Source organism: Syngnathus leptorhynchus, chromosome 17 (genome assembly GCF_054491065.1).
Source record: "Syngnathus leptorhynchus isolate UIUO chromosome 17, UIUO_Slep, whole genome shotgun sequence".
Classification (NCBI taxonomy): Eukaryota; Metazoa; Chordata; class Actinopteri; order Syngnathiformes; family Syngnathidae; genus Syngnathus; species Syngnathus leptorhynchus.
The window spans coordinates 2,054,917-2,073,639 of NC_141211.1; the positions used below are offsets into that span (position 1 = coordinate 2,054,917).

At 41.7% G+C, this 18,723-nt stretch overlaps 2 protein-coding genes across 3 annotated transcripts in view; one reads left to right on the forward strand and one right to left on the reverse strand.

Annotated features, from left to right (window-relative positions):
• LOC147042923 (rho GTPase-activating protein 26-like) overlaps window positions 1–10,648 on the forward strand; it is a 27,977-nt gene extending 17,329 nt beyond the window's left edge. The window contains exons 11-25 of the mRNA XM_085936472.1: window positions 102–196; window positions 355–433; window positions 789–825; window positions 1,194–1,259; window positions 1,380–1,454; window positions 1,660–1,744; window positions 1,859–1,917; window positions 4,014–4,119; window positions 5,299–5,458; window positions 5,944–6,088; window positions 6,243–6,435; window positions 8,476–8,511; window positions 8,608–8,718; window positions 8,807–8,898; window positions 8,985–10,648. Coding sequence (XP_085792598.1) covers window positions 102–196; window positions 355–433; window positions 789–825; window positions 1,194–1,259; window positions 1,380–1,454; window positions 1,660–1,744; window positions 1,859–1,917; window positions 4,014–4,119; window positions 5,299–5,458; window positions 5,944–6,088; window positions 6,243–6,435; window positions 8,476–8,511; window positions 8,608–8,718; window positions 8,807–8,898; window positions 8,985–9,073 — 1,428 coding nt within the window. The 3' untranslated portion in view covers window positions 9,074–10,648. The remainder of the gene's footprint in view (window positions 1–101; window positions 197–354; window positions 434–788; window positions 826–1,193; window positions 1,260–1,379; window positions 1,455–1,659; window positions 1,745–1,858; window positions 1,918–4,013; window positions 4,120–5,298; window positions 5,459–5,943; window positions 6,089–6,242; window positions 6,436–8,475; window positions 8,512–8,607; window positions 8,719–8,806; window positions 8,899–8,984) is intronic.
• LOC147042924 (glucocorticoid receptor-like) overlaps window positions 9,574–18,723 on the reverse strand; it is a 27,201-nt gene continuing 18,051 nt past the window's right edge. For both annotated transcript variants that reach the window (XM_085936474.1, XM_085936473.1), the window contains exons 5-10: window positions 17,479–17,595; window positions 16,485–16,754; window positions 15,101–15,245; window positions 14,728–14,858; window positions 13,611–13,768; window positions 9,574–13,506 (exon numbers count right to left, since the gene is read on the reverse strand). In XM_085936474.1, coding sequence (XP_085792600.1) covers window positions 13,354–13,506; window positions 13,611–13,768; window positions 14,728–14,858; window positions 15,101–15,245; window positions 16,485–16,754; window positions 17,479–17,595 — 974 coding nt within the window. In that variant the 3' untranslated portion in view covers window positions 9,574–13,353. The remainder of the gene's footprint in view (window positions 13,507–13,610; window positions 13,769–14,727; window positions 14,859–15,100; window positions 15,246–16,484; window positions 16,755–17,478; window positions 17,596–18,723) is intronic.

An 18,723-nucleotide genomic window follows, 5' to 3' on the forward strand; every position in this document is an offset into this window, starting at 1 on the left:
CTACCCGCCTAAAACAATTAAGAGTGGACGTATGCAATGGATTGACAGTTGAACAGAACTGTGTTGCAATTGAGCGCCATCTTTTGTGTCTTGTCTGTCAGGGTGAGGAGGAGAGCTTTATCCTTAAGTCCTGCACTAGAAGGAAAACAGACTCCATTGAGAAAAGATTTTGCTTTGACGTGGAGGCCGTTGACAGGTGAGCTTAAAGACCTCCAAAATGCTTTTGACAAGCGGAATTGCACTAAGCATAATGCACACAAGAGGCTGCTATTCCTCTCATTTTTGATATCCCAAGTGAGCTATTTCAATTTGTAATTATAGTTATTTGGACTTATCCTTTTTTTTTTCTTGCAGGCCGGGAATGATCACAATGCAGGCTCTGTCAGAGGAAGACCGCAGATTGTGGATGGAGGCCATGGATGGTAGAGAGCCAGTACGTTACACCACAACACGATGCACTTTTTTAGGGAAGTTCTTTTTTGCTGTTTAATGAAATATGCATTAAAATCAAAAGCTCCAGCTATGCAAACACTTGAATGCCACATTTACAGACATGCACGCAGGAGCTTGAGCGTTCCATTTCCATTTGAACGAAAGCCTGCTTGTTCTAAAGCCTTTATATGATGACATTTATTTAGGAAGTGCATTAGTGACCTTGAATTTCCAAAATGAGTTGCATTTGTGACGTACATTTCAAAGAATCAGAAGTAGGGAAAAACAACAACAAATGGACTGCACTGCTACATCCGATAGACTACTTATGTTCTTTTTCTATCTTCTATTTTTAGGTGTACAATCTCAACAAGGACAACCATACAGAAGGCAGTAAGTTGTTTGAGTTACATATGATTCAGAAATAATGATGGACATTTAGTTTATAAAACAAGACAATATCTTGTTCTTAGTGGAACACTCACTGGACACAATAGATGGTGTGCTGTAAAATGTAGTTGCATACAATCCCCAAGAGCTATGTTAAAAAAAAAAAAAAAAATGCCTGTCTTGCATTGTTAAATTTGTGAAGGCAAGGTTTTAAAAATAGCCTTTGACTGTTAGATTGGCTTGTGTAACCTAATTTAAGCAGCCAGTTTTTGCTCAACAAGTTGCTGGGCCAATATTCAATTAGGCTTTATAATTGCTATTGTATTTTTTTTTTTTAAATACATTTCTTTTACCTCTTTTCTCTTTATCAGTGGCCCAGCTGGATGTAATTGGGTTCAATGTGATGAAAAAATTCATTTATGCAGTGGAGACGAGAGGTATGGTGGATTCCCTGCACACACGCCGAGCTTCCAAATGCAATCTAATTCTCAATATCTCAGTAAAGCAGGCTGCACGAGTTAAGGGCCTCCGAAAAAAAATGTTGAACTTCTTTTCAGGTATTGACGAGCAGGGCTTGTACAGAATCGTTGGCGTCAGCTCTCGAGTGCAGAAACTATTGAGCCTCGCCATGGGTAAGCGCAAAAAATACACCCACGTTTTCGAAAATCTTATTTGTGGGGACCCCTTTTTTTTTTTTCTCTCTACATTTTCAACACAGCTCAATACTGAAAATATGACCTTTCTGTTGCAACAAACATCTAAGCTCCTTTCAAATGGGCCTTACATAGTTCTTGTTATTGTTATTATTTTTTTAATGTGATCATTCTTGTCCATCAGATCCAAAGACATGCGCTGATGTGGAGCTGGAAAACCCTGAGTGGGAAATTAAGACCATCACTAGTGCTATCAAGCACTATCTCAGGTATGTGCAAAAAAGCTTCAAACATCATGATAATGCAAATACAACAATATTCCATTGTATACATCTTTTTGCAGATATTTGACAACCTTGATCCCTTTAATTTTTTTCTTATAGAGTACTCCCTGCACCTCTCATGACATATCAGTATCAGAGGAGTTTCATCAAGGCTGCAAGTGAGTATTGAGGAGAATGTTAACTACATATGTAAAGGAGTCCTTGGCATGAACTGGCCAGTTAATTTATTGTGCCAGCGCCACCCACCAAGCTTGGAGGACACCCACAGTGCCGCCATGGGTATACCTCACACTGACTCAATTGGTTCAATTTCTCCCCGCGCTTTGGCTTCAATCTGGCCTCCAAAAAGCTCAGGTATAGACGTGTGCGCTACTTTCCAGATGATGTCATTGACCTGCTTTTCCTGTTTGTGTGCGGTGAAGCCTCTCCAAAACGAAGCTACTATCACACAAAGGAAGTCCAGGAAATGACAGAGTGTCTGGCCGGGCCACCAGGAAAGGGCCAGCCAAGCGGGCGAGAGAAAACACTGCACTGCCAAGCGTCTTTTTCTTTGAATATTTTGTAGCAATCATAAAAACTGAAAGTGTATATACAGAGCTGGAATTACGTTCTGGCCGTTAAACGCATATGGTTTCGTTTATCCGTCGGCTGTAATTTGCATGACTTTGTGTGAATCCATATGTGCAGCGTTTATGACGCCAAACTATTTGAGATGTTTTCTTTCAAAAGATACAGGGCGATTTAAAAACAGTGTCCCGACGTGAACTTTTTGCAACGCACCTCCCCTTTTATTTATTTTTTTGCATGGGCCCAACCCACAGGCCCCCATCTGGCTTCTCACTTCTCATCTGGTTTCAGATCCGCTACGCTCAACTGTCTTTGAATGCCCGTTAAAGTCGAGCAGAGGGGTTTAATGTAGTGGAAAAGGGAGAAAAACAGCTGTGCAAAAATATTGAGACACACTTTTGTTGACTGTTGGCTTTGATTATCTGTGGTGCTGTTGATTGAGTCTAAGTTAGTTTGCGGTTGGTACAAAGGCGAGGCAGCACTTAGCACGTCTGCATAACAGTCAAAAGTCAAATCTCAACTTTGCACTTAGCATGTCTGCATAACAGTCAAAAGTCAAATCTCAGCTTTGCAGCACTCGGACTCGTTCCCATACTAGCCGAGGTGTCCCCAGCTTCTCGCTCAGCTAGGATCGACTCCAGTTCCTCTCGACCTTGATAAAGAGAAGCGGTCATAGGAACTGGATGAATGTATAATTCTCCACATAGCCATCAAGGACTTTTTTTTTTTTGGTTCAAACATCCGACCGCTTCCTGCCACATGAGTCATCCATTGTTTCTTATTGCGTCTTATTGTTTGGATTTTCCTCCTGGGCAATGTATCCAAGGGTTATCTAATCAGATTGGCCTCGTATTTACTGGCCGTTAATGAGTGACAAGAAGGTAATAGATCAGGAAATCAATGAAGGAAAAATAGAAGGCTGCTACTTTGGTAGCACGGTTTGTTGATGTTGAAACGTTGCCAAACACAAACTGCTGATGTTGCATTATTTGGAATGTACAATCAATGAAATAGAGATAAGGTTTTTGTTTGTCCCAATTTGGTGTTTTTGTTGCGAAACACACTTTTAAGTCCATTTTCAAAGTCACTTTAAAGATGAATGATTCATATTAGATAACAGGCTGTACATCAAATGCATGCTTCAGTTTGTGGTTAACATTTGTTCTTCTTACATCATCATCAAAGGCCCTTTTGCATAAGATATGTTTTGTTGAAATATGAATGAACATTGGTTTCGAAATGACATACAGTTGAACAGTGTTTAATGATTTGATAAATTGATGAATTGCTTATCACGAATGCACGACAGCTTTTCAATCATCGCTCGTTTTTAATTTTCCCTTCACAAGCCGCTTTCGACATCTCCTGCCGTGCTTTTCTTCTCTCTTTTACCTTGTTCCAAGCGAACCGAGAAAAGCCAGGGGCGGCTCACTCCACCTCGCAGTGCTTTTACGACTTCCTTAATATGCCTTTGGCGCTTTGCTGCTATTGAGCTAAGCACTGGAAAACTGGTTAGGAAATAAATAGGTCATTTGGAAAAAAAAAAAAATTTGGTTATGCAGTCGTCAACAGCAGATTATACAATCGAAATTTATTTCTCTGTGACCGTCCATACTTGGATTATTTTACAATCTTGCATTTTATGGTTGCTGTACGGCCCTTCAAAGTTTGACCTCTTCTTTTGCAGAGTTGGACAACCCCGAGGCCAGGGTGACAGAAATCCACAGCCTGGTGCACCGACTGCCTGAGAAGAATCGGCAGATGTTGGAGATGCTCATGAAACATCTGTCCAAGTAGGTGCAAATTGAAAAAAAACAGCGACTGACCTCAACACTTCATTTGAAACTTAGCCGTTAGTTGTGCTTCATCCTCAGGAAGGTGTCGAGCTCTGTATAATCTGAAAAGTGGAATACTATCCAGCATTCGTGATTCTATTACCTTCTTTGGCTAGGTAGCATGTGAGCCAAACTGTGATTAGTCAAGGAAGCTCCTATTTCATGTCAATACACAAAGCCAAACTTTGTTTTAAAGCTGCATACGTCAAATTGAAAATGAGTTTTTCCCCAACATGAAGTCCAAATGTAATGAAGGCAGCTTGATGTGTTTTGGCTTGCAAATCATCAAATCGTTGTTCGTTTCAAATGCAACCAACGCTGTAAGACCATCGCTTTAAGCAGATGCTGACGATTACGCCAGATGATCTTCCTTCCAAAAGTATTGGCACAGTGGCGGCCATTCATAGGATGCCACAGACTGTTTATTAGACGTTTCTTTCAATTGGCGAGTCGACCTGTGTTTTTCTGTGAAGATGAATGAGACCCATCTCAGAAGAAGATGATCTTTAAATCATCTTCACAAATAAGATTGAAGAAATCCTTTGAGTGTACGTGTGTTCCAAAACTTTTGCATGAGATGGAAATGCAATTTCCATAAATTCAAAGCTCAACTGTCAAACCGACAAAGATATAAATTCTTTGTGTGTCAGGTTGTGAGGTTAACCAAGCAACATCTGCTACCGTGACATCTGCACAGCCCATAACACTGAGATTATGTCGAGTTATACGTCTAATAGTGCTAAACGGACTTGTGGTGGCAAAACTCTAGACTGCCCTCTAATCCTTCTGGTTTACGTAGCTTACTTCAGCAGCAGACTCGTAAAACGCTGTGAAGCAAATAGAACATTTGGAAGGTATGAAAAGCTCCTACAATAACAAATCCCACTCTTTATTTTTGTTTTCTGTTTGACCCAGTCCAAGATGAAGTGATTATATTGTAATGACTTTGTCAGCTGGTTTGTTTGCAAGTGAATGACTTAACTTATTGCTTCAATTGACAACAACTTGGGTCAACCAAATGGATCCATGATTTTTTTTTCTTCTTCATATTCCTCAGTGAATAACTACTCACTGCCATGAAATGTTCAGTATGAGAAGGCAAAAATATAAATTCCTAATTCTACTCTTTGACCTCAGTGTGGCCAGTCACCACCAGCAGAACCTGATGACCGTTGCCAACCTGGGCGTGGTTTTCGGACCGACTCTTCTCCGTCCACAGGAAGAGACAGTGGCGGCCATCATGGACATCAAGTTCCAGAACATCGTGGTGGAGATCCTCATTGAGCACCACGAGAGGGTATGCACAATGTGTGTGTGTGTGTGTGTGTGTGTGTGTGTGTGTGTGTGTGTGTGTGTGTGTGTGTGTGTGTGTGTGGTTCAGATACGGTGCCTTGACAAAATTTTGTACAGTATGTACACCGTTTTGGTTGATAGATTCCAGATTGTATTAAGAAGGCGTGCAAAGGTGTCAAGATAAAATATATTTAGTCCAGACAGAATATCTAGGTAGGCTTCTGCACAATGCCAAATGCACTTAAGTGCACCTAATGCAACAGCACGTACTCTTTGTAGTCACGCTTGTCTTTAGCCGGCCTGTGTACAGGTGTTGCCATGGCAACAGCACAAATAACAAGCAGAAGATTAGATGGAGCAGGGCGCACGGATTCTGTTTGTCTACCGAAGGACGCAAAACATCATACGCGAACGCACAGAGCCTTTTGGAGAGCTGCCCTTTTGTTGCACTGACTGATTGACCATACATCTCAATGTTCATTGATGTAGATATTCAAAGACGCACCGAGCTCTGCTGGAGGTTTAAGCAACTCTCAACTCAACCAGTCCAGAAGGAGAAGCACTGAGAGTAAAGCTCCGTCCTGTATTGAAAGACCTCTCACGCTCTTCCAGACACCAACGCATTCCGTCAAAAGTGAGCTGGACAGTGAATGCAAATTTGACATTTCATTTTTCTCACTTGGCAATTTCACTTACTCATCCAGTGTGCCTGCCGGCTGTGGAATTCCTGCTAATCTTGTAGCTCCTGAGAATGAATAGTCCTTCATAACAGTCCTTGATCGTTGAAGGTGAGAAGAGAAACAGCATCGTCAACGAGCCGCAGCAAGCCGTGTCCTCCTCGGCCAACTGCAACAGCAGCGGTAGCAGCGGCAGCAGCGGTAGCAGCGGCAGCAGCAGTAGCGGCCAAAGTCTAACGCCCCGACACAGCCTGATCAGCAATGACGGCGAGCAAGACACCAAGCACATCCGTCCCAGCTCGCTGTGAGTGCCACTAAACACACATGGCGGTTGTCGGGTGCTCAAGGATATCTCAGGGGGGTCCACAACATGATCCGCCTATGTGGACGTTAAGATTGAACTGGCTCAGCTGTCTCGCCCACACACTCCACTGGCGCCTTTATGATCAAAACGTTTCTCCAAAAGAACAAACGTCGTGTGCACGCGCCGCTACTCTGCGTTTGGCTAGCACAATGCAAGTAAAACTAAAATATCCATCTGTTGAAATGTTTATGATGATTCCAGTAGGACAGGGAATGAAAGAAAATTGATCGTAGCGTAAAGCCAGATCAAATATTTTGAGCTGACAAAAAATAATCTGACAATAAAACTGTGAAGCTGAGAAGAGGAATTGGATTTAAAGATGATGTATTGTATTTTCTCTTGAAGACCTCCACTTTTTTTCTTCCGCGTAGCAAATATATCTTCTTAACGTATGCTTTCCAACATCTCCGAACCATTAGCGCCTGTAGTGCCTATTCTTACAATAACATACCATTTCATGTGATGAGAGTCTTAATGCATTCCTTTTATGAACATGACGCTTCCAGAAAACAAGTCTCGTACTAAAAGTCATTAAGTTGTCTCAGTTGAAAATGTCAAAGAATTTGGAGTAGATGTAAAAAATTAATCAGCGGAGTAAGTTGAGTGGTACCTTGACTTTCAAGTTGAATTACATTTACTCTGCTTCATAAAACGATATATGTACCTTCTGAGTCATAAGGGTTCTATAGTGTAGTGGTTAGTTCTCTGGGCTTTCACCCCAGCGACCCGGGCTCAAATCCCAGTAGGACCTCAAGTATTTTATCATATTTATGTCATATAACCCTAGACCTAACCCTAACCCTAGCCCTAACCTTAATCCTACCTCTAACCTTAACCCTAGGTCTAACCCTAAACCCTAACCCTAAACCCTAAACCCTAACCCTAAACCCTAACCCTAGCTCTAACCCTAAACCCTAACCCTAGCCCTAACCCTAAACCTAAACCCTAGCTCTAACCCTAACCCTAACCCTAGACCTAACCCTAAACCCTAACCCTAGCTCTAACCCTAGCCGTAACCCTAACCTTAACACTAGCTCTAACCCTAACCCTAGACCTAACCCTAACCCTAACCCTAAACCCTAGCTCTAACCCTAGCTCTAACCGTAACCCTAACCCTAGCCCTAAACCCTAAACCCTAACCCTAAACCTTAAACCCTAACCCTAGCTCTAACCCTAAACCCTAACCCTAGCCGTAACCCTAAACCCTAAACCCTAAACCCTAAACCCTAACCCTAGCTCTAACCCTAAACCCTAACCCTAACCCTAGCCCTAAACCCTAAACCCTAGCTCTAACCCTAACCCTAAACCCTAAACCCTAAACCCTAAACCCTAAACCCTAAACCCTAAACCCTAACCCTAGACCTAACCCTAAACCCTAAACCCTAACCCTAGCTCTAACCCTAGCCGTAACCCTAAACCCTAACACTAGCTCTAACCCTAACCCTAACCCTAGACCTAACCCTAAACCCTAAACCCTAAACCCTAAACCCTAAACCCTAAACCCTAAACCTTAACCCTAAACCCTAACCCTAGCTCTAACCCTAACCCAAACCCTAACCCTAACCCTAAACCCTAACCCTAAACCCTAACCCCAGCTCTAACCCTAAACCCTCGCCCTAACCTTAGCCCTAACCCTAACCCTAGCTCTAACCCTCAACCCTAGCTCTAAACCTTACCCTAAACCTAGCTCTAACCCTAAGCTTTAGTGCATTGGTTATATGGGGCAGCACACGAGCAATTGTGTTGCAAATTTTTCCGTGATAAAAAATTTGAGGTCCTATTGGGATTTGAACCAGGGTCGCTCGGGTGAAAGTCCAGGATACTAATCACCACACTATAGAACCCTTGTGCTGAATAGTAGGTATGGTAACATATAGGGTTAGAGCACCTGAACACAGCCACCAACAAAATGGAGCTTCTCTCATTCCATGTGTACTGTCGTTTTCTAGATGAATTGTCATTGTTGTTTTGTCTTTTTAGGTTGCACCCCAAAAACCGCAGCAGCATACCAGTCTGGTAAGGATAGAATTAGAATGTCTAAAATCCTAGATCATAAACCCACTTCCTTACACTGTATCATGTGACAAAATCTAATTTTCTGTGATCCTTCAGTGCTTTATCCTCCAGTCCAAACTCACCACGATCTCCATCCTGGCCCATGTTCTCAGCGCCGTCCAGTCCGCAGCCCGTTTCTTCGGCCTCCAGCGACTCCTCCCCGATCAGGTCGGTCATCATCACGCTGTTTCAACGACACACGTGTTGAAAAGCAAATCCAAAAGTCTCTAATATTGGCGCTTTTCTCTACTCGCAGCATTTCTGGCAAGCGAGCTCGGGCACTTTACGCCTGCAAAGCGGAGCACGACTCTGAGCTGTCCTTTATTGCTGGCACTATCTTTGACAATGGTGAGTGACATCTATGGAATCAAATATTCAAAACAAAACCCATCACTAAAGTACGGAGTACTAAATGTAGTTTTATTTTTGTGTAGTTCACGCCTCCAGGGAGCCAGGCTGGCTGGAAGGGACGTTGGATGGTCGAATAGGACTGATTCCTCAGAACTATGTGGAATTTCTATAGCGCACCGAGTGAACCGGAGGACCACACTGGACTGGGACGAGATCAAACTGGACTGCAAGTGCAGGGAGGGACCAGACTTGATAATAGACACCAGTGGGAATTCACCTTTTTTTTATTTTGGGAGCTGATGAGACGCATGCAGACTTTGGCGAGACCTCGGAGTTGCACTGGAGGGAGCCGCTACGGTTCCAGCTGTTATTGGATTAGTTTGGGTGGCTTCCCAAGTCCTTGCAAAGACGATGCGCTAATGAGCCTGGAATGTGTGTGTGTGCGTGTGTGCGTGGAAGTGAATGAACCGACTATATGTGAGCTTGTTTCTCCCCTTCTGTCTTCTTTTGAACTGCACTGACTGCTTATCAAGATCTTCCCGCAGATGTCAAATACAATTTGAAGTGTCCTGTCACATTGGATTAGATTACAGAGCTCCTGCCAACAAGGTCAAGAACATTTATAAAATGACTATTCTTTCCAGAAGCATGAACCTGGATAATATTTAAGGCAGTCAGGTCCTCAGGCAGATGGGTGCAAAGTAATCCTAGCCCACCCCCCTTCCCTCGGGCAGATGGGTGCGAGGTAACACTTATGCAAGTTCATCCAAAGGTCAGTTAATGTTCACCTCTTCTAGGCCGTGGGTAAAAAAATGTGAACAATTTCAAAACAAGTGGTATATAGTAATAGTATTTTTCATCCACTTACAAATAACTTGTACAGTCACTCAGGGTGATTTTTTTAGCGGGCAAATTTCCAAGCTGCTGCTTTCCCAAATTTCTACTTTTTCTGATTATCAGTCAAAGTTTCACAGAAAACTCTCCAAAAAGTAAACATTATAGATACAAGTTTGAATGGAAAATATATTTGGTTCCTCCCCATGTACATTGTTGGCGTAGCTCGGATGGTTTCTTGGGAGTTTCAAAACAAAGCGTCAATGTGAAATGAGACTACTTTTATTTATGAGACTCTCTTGTAATCTGAAGTGAGGTGTTTAACTTTGTACAGATATAATGAACTTTACACATTTGATATGATTTTTTTTTTTCTTTTGAAGTTTGAAATTTTTACATTTGTGTTCTTAGCCTACTAACTTAATTCTTCTATTCCAGCTTTGATGCTCAGATTGTTTTTGTATCATTGAAGTTTAATGACAGCCTTAAAAAGTGATGGAATTTGAGGATTAAAGATTAATGTTGCAGGAGTTCTTCTGGATTTCTTTGTTTTTTTCCAATGCCTAATTGTATTGAAATATTTTCTGCAGGTTTTAGACAGAAACAAAGAGCAAACGGATTGGAAAAACAGTTGACTTTATTGTGTAATCGGTCTGAAGTCAAATCACTTCTTGCCAGTCAACCAAATAACAACACAGAGAATTCAACATTGAATCAAAGAGGTGAAAATATCGACACTGACTACAGAGCGGGTGTAAGTAATTCACAAGTCATATCAGAAACTTTTTTTCCACCTCCTCCCTCCCACTCAAACAAACATTGTACATTGTTTGTATTTATTACATTGCACTGAAATACGAACAAAGCAATACACCATACACACCAGCAAAAAATTGATCGGCCCTTAAAATCGTTAAAGATGATACTTTATACAAAATAGAGTCTTATTGACCGCTATGAGCGTAGTGCATATTCATCTGGCTCCGGTCGATTTACATTCTTTTTTATTTTTTGGGGGAATTTTTTGTCTTTTTTTTTAAATTTTTTTATGGGGATGTTATAAAGTGACCACTATGTCCTCACATCATTAGCGATCCAAAGCCTCCGGGACGGTTCCAAGAAAAAGAAAAAAAGATGCCTTTCAAAATAAGTGCTACTTAAAATGTAACTGAATACTTGTTATCTTTAATTGTTGGCTCTTCAGCTTTGGTCCCAAAATCAGAAAATCCAACAACCTTAGCATTTACATTGACTTCACAAGACAGACATGTTGAATAGCTCATCATCACCACGTTTACCTTTTAGCACAAACCGACAACAGTGAGATAATGTCTTGATAACTCGGATATATTGAAACATATTTTTTCTCTCCTGATTTAGAATTGTTTCTTTTTTTTTATGGCTCTCTGTCTCCCATTTTGTTTAGTAGATATGATATGCATATATGTTAAAGCTTAGTGCATTTTGGCAAGTAGAGGATGAGGGGGTTTTATATGAAGGTGAAACATATAGATAAATCAAATCAATTGTTAGGAAAGGCAGTGTGAGAGTAACTGGTGTCAATGGCTGTTTGGGTGCTGCTGTTTTGGTTAGCAACAGAGTTTAAATCCAGTGGGCTCAGCATGTGAAGTATTTTTTTCTTGACATGGGTCAATAGCACTATGAAGTTCATTTGACATTGTCACACTCTTATAAGTGATAAACAATTTCCAAAGGTCTCTCTTTTTTTTTTTAATTGACTGTAAATAATTTCCGGCATGTCCCAAACACCTTTCACCAAATTCAGCGTGTAAAAAAATCAATTTTTGTTTTTGTCTCAAAGGCACCACATGATGAAAGAAGCGTGATTTTCCCTCTAATAACTACGTACTTGAGTCAACACGTTATAGTTATTTCAAATAAACAACAAACAAGGCGTTTTGCACAATTCTGTTTGCACTGCATCGCCTATTTTGGCACCCCCTTTGTACACTTATTAGACTCGGCTGGTTGTTGAGCACGGAAAAACAAGTACTTCTATGTGTGTGTGTGAATGTGTGCGCCTGAAGCCTGCTGTGCCGTTAGCCCTAAGGATGACCAGTCACTATGGCAACCCCCCCTACGGCACTGTTAACTCTTTCAGAGCCCAATAATACAAATCAATGGATTCCAGGTTGTGTTGTAAAAAAAAAAAAAAGATGTTATCTATCCATCACTGTTGGACAGGCACTCTTTTGAATGATGTTTATATAGTGCGTATGGGAGCAGTATAAAGTTGTACGTTTAAAAGCCATCTCTAATAGCAACCATATTTAATGTTACCTGCATGTTATTATAAGAGCTAATATTCAGTCCATTGAAGCTGGTGTACTTGTGAGAATCTCATAGTTATATGAGCACCCTGCAGCAAAATGGTCACATTTGGAGCATTCGCACACACAACACATTCGCACACAAGTCCATAGGAGGAAAAAAAAAGAAACACAAACCAATAGAAGCCACCTATCTCTAACCTCCTGTGACTTTTGGCACCAGTGACCGAGCCTGAGCTTTTTTTTTTTTTTTTCTTTTGCTCTCCAAGATGATTTTGCATCTCATTTGAAAATAGCGGAGCAAAGAATAGAACTTTATTTTTTTAAACAGCTTACAAAAGAAAAAAATATTTTATATATTATATCTACATATAAATCTCTCTTTTCTTTTTAAATGGTCTCTTGTGTCATTATGCCTTGTCAATGATTAAAGGGTTCATTCTCTTCCTGTGACACTATCAAATAGAGATACATGTTGATTCCACATTCATGAAAAATTCTTATTCACAAGTCTTGAATGAGCATGAGCAGAGAAAAAAAAGTCATAATATTGCATGAATGTGAAAAATGAAAAACTGAAGAGACAAAAAATCAACTTCAAACAAAAATGTACATAGCTTACCAAATGGGAGAAACAATACATCATTTAGTTATGTAATTATTCCCTCTAAAATGATGACTTCATTCTTGGAATTTTGACACTTTTTCAATGAGATTACAACATGGCAAGCTTTTTCAAAACTGATTGTGTACATGATTTTTTTGTCTTTCTTCTCACTCAAGAATGTTTCCATGCTGGGAAAAGTTGAGGGCAAAGTTCAGCATGTAAAAACAAAATACCCCCCACAAAAAAAAAAAAATGGATTGAACAGCTATGAATTTGAGCTGAAAGGCACTAATTTCCCTTCTCACTTGTACATACTGTTGCTAAATGGACTTAAAAGCGTGAGTGTGTGCAATACAACAAGAGGAAAATATACATAGATGTTTTTTTCAGTCGCTGAGATTTTTTTTTTTTTATGTGCTGAGTTTTGTTGCTTGTTACAAGCTGAAAGCAGCTCAGGTATACTATCACATATATATATATATATAAGAAAAATATTTCATTCAACATTACATTCTGAGGGTCGGCGGCGGATGATTGAGAGCGTGATGGGGATAGCGTGGAACCACCAAATTGAGAGGAGGGAGCAAAACATGTTTCCTCGAAAGATTCAAATTTAGAAGCCAAACCTGAGTGAGGATGTGGTAAAGTGGCGAGTTGGTGTGGAGGGAGGGGGCAATCGGTGGGGAGCGTTTTAAGGCATGACTGGACACCCGACGATTCTCACTTCTGATGAAAGAGCAGCTGCTTGACGCTGCCGTCTTTGACTTTTGGTATCTGGTTGGTGATGATCTCCGCCAGCATCTCAGGGAACTCCACACTCAGCGTCTTGTTCATGAACGTGTAGAAGCAAATCTGAAGGAGGTCCTCTACCATCTACAAGAAAAGACGCATTGCAGTCAATAGTCACTTCACCAAAATTGTGTGTGTGTGTGTGTGTGTGTGTGTGTGTGTGTGTGTGTGTGTGTGTGTGTGCTCACCCCCTGCATGGAGTCCAGTAGCTTAGTGAGCTGGTAGAAGCGTTGCCAGTTCTGGCTGGTGTTCTCCTCTCGCTTGACGATGGCTTTCCCCAGCTCCTTAATGTACGTCATGCGGATCTCGTCGAACACCGCCTGACTCTTCAGCCCTTCTTTAGGCACTGAACGCACATGCAGAGTAGAAAAAAAAATAAAAAATGTTACAACGGCTTACGATGACTATGATATTAAATACGTGCTTGTTTTCACTGTCTCTGACAAGCAATTCCTTTTTTCCATGATATAAAATGTGAGCATTTGCAGAGGCTTCTAATCCCCCCGTGGGAATCTTGTGCCTGAGTTTGATTATGCTAATGAACAACCAGTCAACAGAATGGACAGGTAAGGCAGCTCCAGTGCTGCTTATATACGTAGCTTGCAATATGACAACATAACACGCCCGCGGCTGAAGATTATGTCAAAGCACAGGGAGCACGACTGAAATTGAGTTTCCATAACTCCAGAGGATACCACGACGTTTTATTAGTTTGTTGTGGATATTGTGTTGGGAGAGACGCTGAGAGAATAAAATGAACAGGCTGAGAGAGGAAAATATTTAACTCCCATCACACATACACATCGATAAAAAAAAGAACTGAAATCTGCCTGAGAACCACATTGGCCATCAAAAACAATGTGTTAGCATCATGAAGTCATATTTTTCCATGGAGACTGAATTACATTGCGTTGGCAATTGTGCATGGGCAAGCAGCGCTACCGAGTGAGTGAAATTGTATTGAAGGGTGTGGGAAGTTGAATATCTGTACTATTGGAAATGAATAGGCATAAATGTACAGTAGCGCTTCCGTTTAACAATCATCTGATTGTTGTTATTCGTCCTACATGAAGCCTGCGACAAGTGACGTCAGTCGTCAGGAATCCGACTGAATCAACCCGAGAGCGAATTATTCAAAGTTGTCGTGACCTGATAGCGTTGGCCTGCCTTCGGGGAGTAGTTGGAAATGAGTAGAAATTACATTCTGCTGTCTGAGTGCATCTGCCAAACATTCCCAGTGAGCTTCTTCTGTTTCTCCATCATTTGCATCTCTATTTATGATCAAGGTTAACCCTTGATAATTACCTGTGCTGAGCAGCAGCAAGACTTTCATACACAGGTACTCGTCGTAGGAAACATCCAGCCGCACAAGCTCCGTGCAGATCTTCAGCATCTGATCGCATTGCTCTGTCATGTAGGGGAGCTTCATGCGGTCTCTGAAGAAAAAGTAAGACAATAAGACAGGTAACACGGTAATGCTGCAATAGTCAATGTGATGATCATCCAGACAAGTTGCATAAATAGATCACCAACTCTGTACCGACGGAAAGCATAATGCATAATTGGTGTCCAAAAAGCAAGGGAAAGTAATTTATTTTATTTTTTTTGGTTGTATTCCCTTCTAAATTTGCACTTGTGACCTATTTCATGCAACCGTGACCCCGACCAACATACGCACTGGTTGATGACGAGGTCGGGGGCGAAGCAGAGCATTCTCCCGTTGCACTGCTGGTACGACCTCCAGCCCAGACTGAAGGACATGAGGAAGAGCCACGAACACTGCAGCAATGTCATCTGGTCATCCAGGTGCAAGTTACGGAAGCCTGGCATGAGTTTCAATACAACAGCGGAATTTTGAAAAGGTCTACACTCATATTTTTCAGATCATATTAAAGCATGTTTTTTTTTTTTAGCTGATTCATCTGATTCATTATTAGACAAAATAATAAAAAAATTGTAACACACACAAACAGACAAGCCAAAATGTTGCTGCAATAAAAAGCCAAGGAAACAAGAAGCAAAAAAAAAAAGCTCATGTTACATTTTCATCTGTACTTTTGTATATTTTTTTCTTTTCATGCGAGAGAAATGTGAACTGTGGGTATTGTGGAGCAGCATTCGCAATCAAAAGGAACAAATCCTCAAGAGAATACTTTGAGCGATTAACAGGTCATGTGGCTGCTTTCTCATGATCAGCGCACAGCAAAAGCAGCACTTTCAATTTGCCACGGCTCGTTGTCATCTTTTGGCCACTGGCTTTAACTCCTTCTTCCCCTGCCCATGTTTTATGTGCACCTCGTGACTTATGTGATGTCATTCTTGTGAATGTGGCGCAACAAGGGTGAAAACAAATAGCGTAGCACTTTTTGGATACAAAATAGGTTGGCAGCCAGGGACCACTTTGTGTTGGTCATGTAAAATCATTTATTATCCGATTACTCGAATAAACGATCGGTAGAATCATCCAATATGATCATACTGTACTTGCACACCTTGAACGTTGTCCGCTTTTGCTACAGAAGACAAAATGAACCTTATCTTGGCCTCATTAATGCCTCTTCGGCATTTAACATGATGAGCTAAAAGCCTCGGTTCAAATGTGAAGTGCCTCATAAGAGCCAATCATTATCGTCTCGAGTGCCGACAGCACGGTTTGATTTCACTCAATGACATTCATCCATCCATCCATCCATTTTATTTGTGTTTTAGTAAATATTAAAATCATTGATTAAATGTTTTAAAATTAAAATGAGCAAGAACATAATGACTGCAACTAAATGACATGATATTAAAAGTGTCTATGAAATAGCGTTTTGTTTCAAATCAAATCGAATTGAATGAACCAATTTTTGGACTACTGGACTGATGACGTAAATGCTCGGCAGGCAGAAAGGCGGGGAGGGAGAAAAAGAAAGGCGCCCGCACACAAAAAAACGTTTCCATTGTTTTCCACTCAGACTTGGCTCTCATTTCCACCCGCCGGCGTTAATTACAAGCCAGACCGCCGAAGAGAAGGCGAGTGAGCGAGCAAGGCGCGGCCGGCCAGAGCGGCCTCTCATTACCTGGCAGCGACTTGGCCCACTTGACGGCGGAGATGACCTGCTGCCCGCCGAGCTTGTTGAGCGTGCTCATGAGGCGCGAGGACGTGTCGGGCAGCGTCCCGTCGTAGCCCGAGTAGATGATCTCGGGCTCGATGGCCTTGAGCACCGACAGCATGGCGGGCACCAGCTGGGGCATGCAGGCGGGGATGACCGCCACGGGCATGGCGCGGACGGGCTCCGCCACTCTGAGGCTCTGCTGCTCTCTCCTCTTTAGCTTCTTGTTCTTCCTCGCTGATGGGGCATGAAGAAGATGGGTCAGTACAAATGGAGGTCGGATGATCTTTATGGCGGGCTCGGGCACATATCTACAGTACACCTCGGACGCTTCCATGCTCTCTCCCTATTTTTATTCCATCTCCTCTTCCAAGGTTACTATGACAACAGCGGTGTCCATCAAATCCCTCTAAGACGTCCTCCCTTGCCTCACACAGACACTGCATTGATCATCATTTTCAATCTCAGGAGAATGAAATGACAGACTTGTGGAAAGTGCTTCTATGGATATCTAATGCAGACTTTTTATTTTTGCCGCTCTGTCTCATGTATTGTGTCAAGAAGTTGTTCTCATCTCTCATGACATGATCAAGTCTTAGCATTTGTGAAGTGAAGCATTATTTCAGCATCTTTTAAATCAAATCAGATCAAGGGTCCGACAGTCTGCTGTTTTATTTTCTGGCACGGAATCAAATGCACTCATAAGATATTGATTGGTGAGCTTTAGCGGTTTAGCGCGAGTGGCGGTGACCTTTGGACGCAAACGGTCTGGCCGAAAATCAGGTCTTTGTACTAAGCCAATATGTCGTCTGCTTTCGAGTCCACAAATGGGAGCCGTGTTATTTTTGATTCGGGATCATGTTACTCAAGTGAAAAATGTGGACAACAGTAATTTTAGAGGAAATAGTTTCCATGGAAGTTATTATTTAACATTTGTTACATTAATATTATGAAGGTTTACCTTCCAGATTCATTCCAGCCTGAAGGCATTTGCGGAAGCGGCAGGCTGGACAATTTTTCCTGCGGATCTTATCGATGATGCAGTCGTTTCTGCCTGCGCACAAGTAGTTGTGCTGACCTGTTTAAAAAAAAAACAGGAGAAAAAGAAAGACATTAGTATGAAAAAGTGTGCAAGGGAAGGATCAGCAATGTCACAGAAGACAAGTTCAAGTCTGAACACGACTTGTGATAAGACATAAAAGCTCATTTGCACATTCCACATTTTAAGGTTGTTCTTTCTCAAACTGGCGGAACACGGACCCTCCCACTCCATTTGCACAATTGACGCATCATCATTTTAATGACAAAACGCTCCAAGCGTGACATTTAGAGGTTGAACATGTTTACTTTTATAGATCAGGTAACGCGTTGTCTGACCACGAGTTATGTAAGCAAGCCTACAAATACGAAAGCTGACTTAAACTTTTTGATACGTAGAAACGTATGACTTTTAGTACGTATAGTGCTGCCCAGAGGAACAGCAAGGAAAAAGTTCAACTGTGACCCAAGACACAATTAATCAACCAGATAATTGTTATTATATATATTTTTTTCACAGTCATTCACAAGGTAAAGTGACTGAGCCGCTATAAGCTGTTCCAAGAGTATGTTGCATACTTTAAGTTATCACGCGGGCCTTTTTTTTCTTCCCTTAATCCTCTTAAATAGATTTGCCTTAAAGGGAACAAAGGTCATGCGTAGTATGATATTACCTGAACTACTCGTCAAGAATAATCCACATGAGGATGTTACAACAACAGCTTGCAGGAAAAAAAAAGCAGATTGAGGATTGAGAGATGCTGTGTCCCTTCAGCTAACAACAAAATAATCAACGTTGATGTTGAAATCCAATGCATAGTTGCTGTTACGTGAGCACTTTGCGCGGCCTTCTGTGAGTTTGAGTTCTGTCTGCTTCAGCAACAGATGACGTCATTGGCACAATGAAGTGTTGTTGTGAAGGCTACCAGGTGGAACAGCGGCAGGTTTGAAAAAAGATCTGAATCAGTCGGCAATCGACTGCCAGAAATCGAATTGTGGGCTTGGCGCCGCGTCGCGTGACAACACCGTGGCAGCCCAGTTCGGTCGCCGCTTGCAGCCGCCGGCGATTTTGCAAACGACGATGTAAAACAGCAATTTGTGGTGTCACAAGAGGCAGCAAGTCATATTTGCTGCTTGCTCACTTTTAACTCTGGAGTACAATGAGAAG